At 44.8% G+C, this 8,845-nt stretch overlaps 1 protein-coding gene across 1 annotated transcript in view; it reads right to left on the minus strand.

The window, feature by feature from the left end:
- Nucleotides 1-5,658, minus strand: part of LOC135516516 (RING finger protein 150-like) — a 17,600-nt gene extending 11,942 nt beyond the window's left edge. Inside the window, exons 1-2 of the mRNA XM_064940863.1 lie at nucleotides 4,836-5,658; nucleotides 519-769 (exon numbers count right to left, since the gene is read on the minus strand). Of these exons, the coding sequence (XP_064796935.1) occupies nucleotides 519-769; nucleotides 4,836-5,289 (705 nt within the window). The 5' untranslated portion in view covers nucleotides 5,290-5,658. The remainder of the gene's footprint in view (nucleotides 1-518; nucleotides 770-4,835) is intronic.
- Between the last annotated feature and the right edge of the window lie 3,187 nt (nucleotides 5,659-8,845).

Below are 8,845 nucleotides of genomic sequence, written 5' to 3' on the forward strand. Positions count from 1 at the left end.
GGGGAAGGGGGAGAGAGGGAAGGGGCGAGAGAGGGGAAGGGGCGAGAGAGAGGAAGGGGCGAGAGAGAGGAAGGGGCGAGAGAGAGAGGGGAAGGGGCGAGAGAGAGAGGGGAAGGGGCGAGAGAGAGAGGGAAGGGGCGAGAGAGAGAGGGGAAGGGGCGAGAGAGAGAGGGGAAGGGGCGAGAGAGAGAGAGAGAGAGAGAGAGAGAGGGGAAGGGGCGAGAGAGAGGGGAAGGGGCGAGAGAGGGGAAGGGGCGAGAGAGGGGAAGGGGCGAGAGAGGGGAAGGGGCGAGAGAGAGGAAGGGGCGAGAGAGAGGAAGGGGAAGGGGCGAGAGAGAGAGAGAGAGAGAGAGAGAGGAAGGGGCGAGAGAGAGAGAGGAAGGGGCGAGAGAGAGAGATAGAAGGAAGAAGAGAGTGAGAGAGGAGAGATAGAAGACTAGGAGTTGGCCCTCAGAAATCAATAAACAAAACAATCAAATGTAACAAGTGTTGTAGTCTGGTGTGTTACTGAACCCTACCAGGTTACGGTCTCGTGCGTTGGCGTATCGGAACCTCTGTATATAGTAGAAGACCAGCCAGGCCAGAGAGATGATCATCAGGATGATGAAGGAGATGGAGACGAACACCACCGACGTCCTGCTCACGTACTTCTGGAGGTTACGCGTTCCTATGGTGATGTGCATGGTTACCGTGACGTTCCGCTCCAGCAGAGCGGCGACCTCGCGACCTTTCGGTTCTGGGATCATGACGGCGACCACATCACCCATACCTGACAGGGGAGGGAGGAGGGGAAATCACTCAGTTCTTCCTCCAGGACAAGATTCATGCCAACAAAGGTCAACCTGTAAATTCTATCAAATTGTATTTGTCACGTTAACAACAACTAATTAACTAACAGTGAAATGCTTAAGGTAAAACACGTAATAATGAGAGTAACAACAGTTACACAACGAGTAAAACATCATTCTCTACTCCCTATAGAGACACAGCATTCTCTACTCCCTATAGAGACACAGCATTCTCTACTCCCTATAGAGACACACAGCATTCTCTACTCCCTATAGAGACACAGCATTCTCTACTCCCTATAGAGACACAGCATTCTCTACTCCCTATAGACACACAGCATTCTCTACTCCCTATAGACACACAGCATTCTCTACTCCCTATAGAGACACACAGCATTCTCTACTCCCTATAGAGACACACAGCATTCTCTACTCCCTATAGAGACACACAGCATTCTCTACTCCCTATAGAGACACACAGCATTCTCTACTCCCTATAGAGACACACAGCATTCTCTACTCCCTATAGAGACACACAGCATTCTCTACTCCCTATAGAGACACACAGCATTCTCTACTCCCTATAGAGACACACAGCATTCTCTACTCCCTATAGAGACACACAGCATTCTCTACTCCCTATAGAGACACACAGCATTCTCTACTCCCTATAGAGACACACAGCATTCTCTACTCCCTATAGAGACACACAGCATTCTCTACTCCCTATAGAGACACAGCATTCTCTACTCCCTATAGAGACACACAGCATTCTCTACTCCCTATAGAGACACACAGCATTCTCTACTCCCTATAGAGACACACAGCATTCTCTACTCCCTATAGACACACAGCATTCTCTACTCCCTCGAGACACACAGCATTCTCTACTCCCTATAGAGACACACAGCATTCTCTACTCCCTATAGAGACACACAGCATTCTCTACTCCCTATAGAGACACACAGCATTCTCTACTCCCTATAGAGACACACAGCATTCTCTACTCCCTATAGAGACACACAGCATTCTCTACTCCCTATAGAGACACACAGCATTCTCTACTCCCTATAGAGACAAAGCATTCTCTACTCCCTATAGAGACACAGCATTCTCTACTCCCTATAGAGACACAGCATTCTCTACTCCCTATAGAGACACACAGCATTCTCTACTCCCTATAGAGACACACAGCATTCTCTACTCCCTATAGAGACACACAGCATTCTCTACTCCCTATAGAGACACACAGCATTCTCTACTCCCTATAGAGACACACAGCATTCTCTACTCCCTATAGAGACACACATCATTCTCTACTCCCTATAGAGACACACATCATTCTCTACTCCCTATAGAGACACAGCATTCTCTACTCCCTATAGAGACACAGCATTCTCTACTCCCTATAGAGACACAGCATTCTCTACTCCCTATAGACACACACAGCATTCTCTACTCCCTATAGACACACACAGCATTCTCTACTCCCTATAGACACACAGCATTCTCTACTCCCTATAGACACACAGCATTCTCTACTCCCTATAGAGACACAGCATTCTCTACTCCCTATAGAGACACAGCATTCTCTACTCCCTATAGAGACACACAGCATTCTCTACTCCCTATAGAGACACACAGCATTCTCTACTCCCTATAGAGACACACAGCATTCTCTACTCCCTATAGAGACACACATCATTCTCTACTCCCTATAGACACACAGCATTCTCTACTCCCTATAGACACACAGCATTCTCTACTCCCTATAGAGACACAGCATTCTCTACTCCCTATAGACACACAGCATTCTCTACTCCCTATAGACACACAGCATTCTCTACTCCCTATAGACACACACAGCATTCTCTACTCCCTATAGACACACACAGCATTCTCTACTCCCCATAGACACACACAGCATTCTCTACTCCCCATAGACACACACAGCATTCTCTACTCCCCATATAGACACACACAGCATTCTCTACTCCCCATATAGACACACACAGCATTCTCTACTCCCTATAGACACACACAGCATTCTCTACTCCCTATAGACACACACAGCATTCTCTACTCCCTATAGACACACACAGCATTCTCTACTCCCTATAGACACACACAGCATTCTCTACTCCCTATAGACACACACAGCATTCTCTACTCCCTATAGACACACACAGCATTCTCTACTCCCTATAGACACACACAGCATTCTCTACTCCCTATAGACACACACAGCATTCTCTACTCCCTATAGACACACAGCATTCTCTACTCCCTATAGACACACAGCATTCTCTACTCCCTATAGACACACAGCATTCTCTACTCCCTATAGACACAAAGCATTCTCTACTCCCTATAGAGACACACAGCATTCTCTACTCCCTCGAGACACACAGCATTCTCTACTCCCTATAGACACACACAGCATTCTCTACTCCCTATAGACACACAGCATTCTCTACTCCCTATAGACACACACAGCATTCTCTACTCCCTATAGACACACACAGCATTCTCTACTCCCTATAGACACACACAGCATTCTCTACTCCCTATAGACACACACAGCATTCTCTACTCCCTATAGACACACAGCATTCTCTACTCCCTATAGACACAAAGCATTCTCTACTCCCTATAGACACAAAGCATTCTCTACTCCCTATAGAGACACACAGCATTCTCTACTCCCTATAGAGACACACAGCATTCTCTACTCCCTATAGAGACACACAGCATTCTCTACTCCCTATAGAGACACACAGCATTCTCTACTCCCTATAGAGACACACAGCATTCTCTACTCCCTATAGAGACACACAGCATTCTCTACTCCCTATAGAGACACACAGCATTCTCTACTCCCTATAGACACACAGCATTCTCTACTCCCTATAGACACAAAGCATTCTCTACTCCCTATAGACACACAGCATTCTCTACTCCCTATAGAGACACACAGCATTCTCTACTCCCTATAGAGACACACAGCATTCTCTACTCCCTATAGAGACACACAGCATTCTCTACTCCCTATAGAGACACACAGCATTCTCTACTCCCTATAGAGACACACAGCATTCTCTACTCCCTATAGAGACACACAGCATTCTCTACTCCCTATAGAGACACACAGCATTCTCTACTCCCTATAGAGACACACAGCATTCTCTACTCCCTATAGAGACACACAGCATTCTCTACTCCCTATGGAGACACACAGCATTCTCTACTCCCTATAGAGACACACAGCATTCTCTACTCCCTATAGAGACACACAGCATTCTCTACTCCCTATAGAGACACACAGCATTCTCTACTCCCTATAGAGACACACAGCATTCTCTACTCCCTATAGAGACACACAGCATTCTCTACTCCCTATAGAGACACACAGCATTCTCTACTCCCTATAGAGACACACAGCATTCTCTACTCCCTATAGACACACAGCATTCTCTACTCCCTATAGAGACACACAGCATTCTCTACTCCCTATAGAGACACAGCATTCTCTACTCCCTATAGACACACAGCATTCTCTACTCCCTATAGACACACATCATTCTCTAGTCTATGCAGTGAGATAACATAAAGATAGTTGTATAGTTGGCAGAATGACCAGCACCTTAACCAATGAGCTTGTCTCTGGCAGTCAGAACAATAAAAAGTCTGGATGAAAGCTCTCTCTCTCAGACACACACAAGAGTAGACTGGGTTCCTCGGCCAGCGGCCATACCAGTCTGCCTGGTTGTGTAATCAATGGTTAACGCATTGCTACATAAACGTAACTGCCTAAATAAAAGATCACATCAACAACATATTAAAATACTACGGCGTTGTGCCACCACCAGCTGCCAGAACAGCTTCAAAGCACCTTGTTATAGATTCTTCAAGTGTCTTGGCAAATACTGGGAAACTGAGCGTTTTTTTAATATACCCTAAGCATGATGGGATGTTAATTGCATAGAGGAAATCTACACTGTGTGAGCCGATAAATCAGATGACTATCTAGCTAGTCAATACTGTTACCTGAATATGACATGGTGATTGTATCATTGGCGTTGCTGGATCCAACGTTGAATATGACAATGGCCGAGGCGTTTTGGTTCGCTGCATGTCGAATCTTTTCCTTATAGGTGCAGTTTCCACTGGCTATCAGGGCTATCCATGCACTGCCTTGGACCGGAACCGGGAACAAGGTACCCGGATCACAGGCTTGCCAGTCCTGGGAAAGAGATGGAAGTATCACGACTCCTTTGGCGTCGCGTTTCAGTGAATGTTCCCCATATCGACCGCATTCAGTCTTCTCCGTCCGGATCATAGAGGTGATCGGATCTATGTAGGTGATATTGATGAAAGCGGTGTACCACTCCTCTCTCTCGGCCACGGTGAAATCTAAACAGAAGAAGTGGACGAAACAAAACGATAAAAGCCATGTAGATAAGACCAAACTGCGGCAGGCCTGGATCAGCGACATGGTCATAACTAACTGGGTTTGACTGTCTCTCCTTTTGTCCTTTGGGCAGAATGTAATGTAGTAAGATCCGACACTTAATCTAGATACTCCATAACATAGCTAGGTTGTTTTTGTCCACCCTGACCGGTCTATCGTTTTGTTATTTGTGAACACACCTCAGTGCCTCTTGCTAAACGTTTAGCTTCACGGCTAAACCCAAACTCATTTTCATTTTCAACACCTCGCCGTGTCTATAAATAAACACGAAGAAAACTGTAACTACTCTGGAATCGGTTGCATCGATGTTAACGCTAATATTATCTAGATAAGTAGTTTCGTTTGGTTAGAATAATAGTGTATGAAATACTGTGTCGGTTAGAGACGCCTGTTGTTGTTTTGACGGCGCGGAGAAAGGAAGAAGTGGAGCCGTGTTGACAGTGTAGCTGAGTGACAGCAGTATCGCCAACTAGCGGTGTGGCGTGTTGTGGCACATTCACCTATTCGGTAATAATATGGGCTTTCCTGCATACTTAAAAAAAAATATATTTTTTTTTATTCAACCTATATTTAACTAGACAAGTCAGTTTAAGAACAAATTATGATTTACAATGACGGCCTACCAAAAGGCAAGAAGGACTCCTGCGATGACGGAGGCCTGGGATTACACAATAAAAAAAGGGAGACAACACAACATAAAGAGAGACCTAAGACAACAACATAGCATGGCAGCAACACATAACAACACAGCATGGTAGCAACACATAACCACACAGCATGGCAGCAACACATAACCACACAGCATGGTAGCAACACATGATAACACGCATGGCAGCAACACAACATGGCAGCAACACAACATGGCATGGCAGCAACACATAACAACACAGCATGGTAGCAACACATAACACAGCATGGTAGCAACACAAAACAACACAGCATGGTAGCAACACATAACACAGCATGGTAGCAACACAAAACAACACAGCATGGTAGCAACACATAACACAGCATGGTAGCAACACATAACAACACAGCATGGTAGCAACACAGCAACACAGCATGGCAGCAACACATAACAACACAGCATGGCAGCAACACATAATAACACAGCATGGTAGCAACACAGCATGACAACACAACATGGTAGCAACACAACATGACAACACAGCATGGTAGCAACACAACATGACAACAACATGGTAACAACACCACAGCTCGTTCCAGTTGCTAGCTGCAGTGAACTGAAAAGACGAGCGACCCAGGGATGTGTGTTCTTTGGGGACCTTTAACAGAATGGGACTGGCAGAACGGGTGTTGTATGTGGAGGATGAGGGAGCAACCCAGGGATGTGTGCGCTTTGGGGACCTTTAACAGAATGGGACTGGCAGAACGGGTGTTGTATGTGGAGGATGAGGGAGCGACCCAGGGATGTGTGTTCTTTGGGGACCTTTAATCATTATATGTGGTGTTGTTTTTTACCATCGAGGACCACTTTGGAAACAAGCGTTTTAATTGATACTTTCAAGTGTATCTTCTGGGTCCACATTGTACATTTTGTTGAATATGTCTGTTACCCAAATAAATTAAATTCATAGTAAACCACTTTTTATCCGAGCCCTATATTTGACTGATACATACTGACTTCATTAACATCAGAGATAATTTCTTTACCTCTCCTCCTCATCCTCCTCGTCAGAATGGCCTTGGTGAGGAAGGTGTCATGACGTCGGCCTGTTGGTGAAGTTAATGAATACCTTTCCCCCTTTCCTCTCTCTCTCTCTCTACTCTACAGAGAGACTCTTGGAAAGCCATTGGTTAACATAGAGAGTCTGAAAACATCAAAAGGATGGGGGCCAGAACCATATTTCGGTAATCCAACCAGTTGAAAACATGCGTTGGTACTTAATGAATATGATGTCAGTTCGGTTGTCATCTGAGACATTATTACTGATGACAGGATGACATAAACTGTAACTTGGAAACTCTACACATTCTAGTTATCGGATTCACATGAAATTGTTGTGCAATTTAAATGTTTAAATATGACACTATTTATGAAAAGATTAAATGTAATTTTAGGTTTTAAATGAGAGAATTTGTTTTCAATAAGTGAACGAGGCTCAACTCAGTGGCCCCGCCCATGTGAACAGACATTGGTTGTGAACTTTTGAAACACGCCCTTCTCTCCCTACTACATAAGCCCTTTACGAAAATGTAACATTTGTTTTCCTTAGGACGTGAGGACAACAGTCCATACGTTAAAAGGGCTAATGTCAAACTACAGAACAAAGCCAACTTCTACTTGAGCTTAAAGTATGGCCATTTGGTATGAACTTTGAACTCTTATTCACTAAAGAAGTGATACCTCCTAGCCGCTGAGTGATCAGCAGCAGCTGTAACTGTGGGCTAGGGAAGGATGGACAAAGTATCTCTTCTACCAAACACACAACACATGACAACGCATCTATTCTATCAGATATTCTTCAGAGGACAGGACGATCTCTGTTGGGCAACACGGTCTTCCATCTACGACCAACCTATTGAAGCACGGCTCAGAGTAAATATTTCTTGCATTTTCCTTTTCCAAATGGGCGGTTATTTAGAATGCATAAGATTCTGTATTTACGATAGCATAGCTTTACAAGGTTCCATCAGAGACCGGCATAGCAAAGCAAAGACACCACAGAGGTGACCAAGAACCAGATGGTCACTCTGACAGAGCTCCAGAGTTCCTCTGTGGAGATGGGAGAACCTTCCAGAAGAACAACCATCTCTGCAGCACTCCACCAATCAGGCCTTTATGGTAGAGTGGCCAGATGGAAGCCACTCCTCAGTAAAAGGCACATGACAGCCTGCTTGGAGTTTGCCAAAAGGCACTTAAAGACTCTCAGACCATGAGAAACAAGATTCTCTGGTCTGATGAAACCAAGATTGAACTCGTTGGCATGAATGCCAAGTGTCACGTCCGGAGGAAACATGGCACCATCCCTACGGTGAAGCTGTGGTGATATTCTTCAGCAGCAGGGACTGGGAGACTAGTCAGGATCGAAGGAAAGATGAACGGAGCAAAGTACAGAGAGATCCTTTATGAAAACCTGCTCCAGAGTGCTCAGGACCTCAGACTGGGGTGAAGGTTCACCTTCCAACAGGACAATGACCCTAAGCACAAAGACAACGCAGGAGTGGCTTCGGGACAAGTCTCTGAATGTCCTTGTGGAGACCAGAATAAACTTGAAATTAGCAAACATTTATAAAAATCTGTTTTTGCTTTGTCATTATGGGGTATTGAGTCATTATGGGGTATTGAGTCATTATGGGGTATTGTCATTATGGGGTATTGTCATTATTTGGTATTGAGTCATTATGGGGTATTGAGTCATTATGGGGTATTGAGTCATTATGGGGTATTGTCATTATGGGGTATTGTCATTATGGGGTATTGAGTCATTATGGGGTATTGAGTTATTATGGGGTATTGAGTCATTATGGGGTATTGTCATTATGGGTTATTGAGTCATTATGGGGTATTGTGTGTGGATTGATGAGGGGGAAAACAACTAACAATTGAATAATAATTCATATT

The sequence above is a fragment of the Oncorhynchus masou genome, chromosome 27, assembly GCF_036934945.1.
Source record: "Oncorhynchus masou masou isolate Uvic2021 chromosome 27, UVic_Omas_1.1, whole genome shotgun sequence".
In the NCBI taxonomy this organism is placed as follows: Eukaryota; Metazoa; Chordata; class Actinopteri; order Salmoniformes; family Salmonidae; genus Oncorhynchus; species Oncorhynchus masou.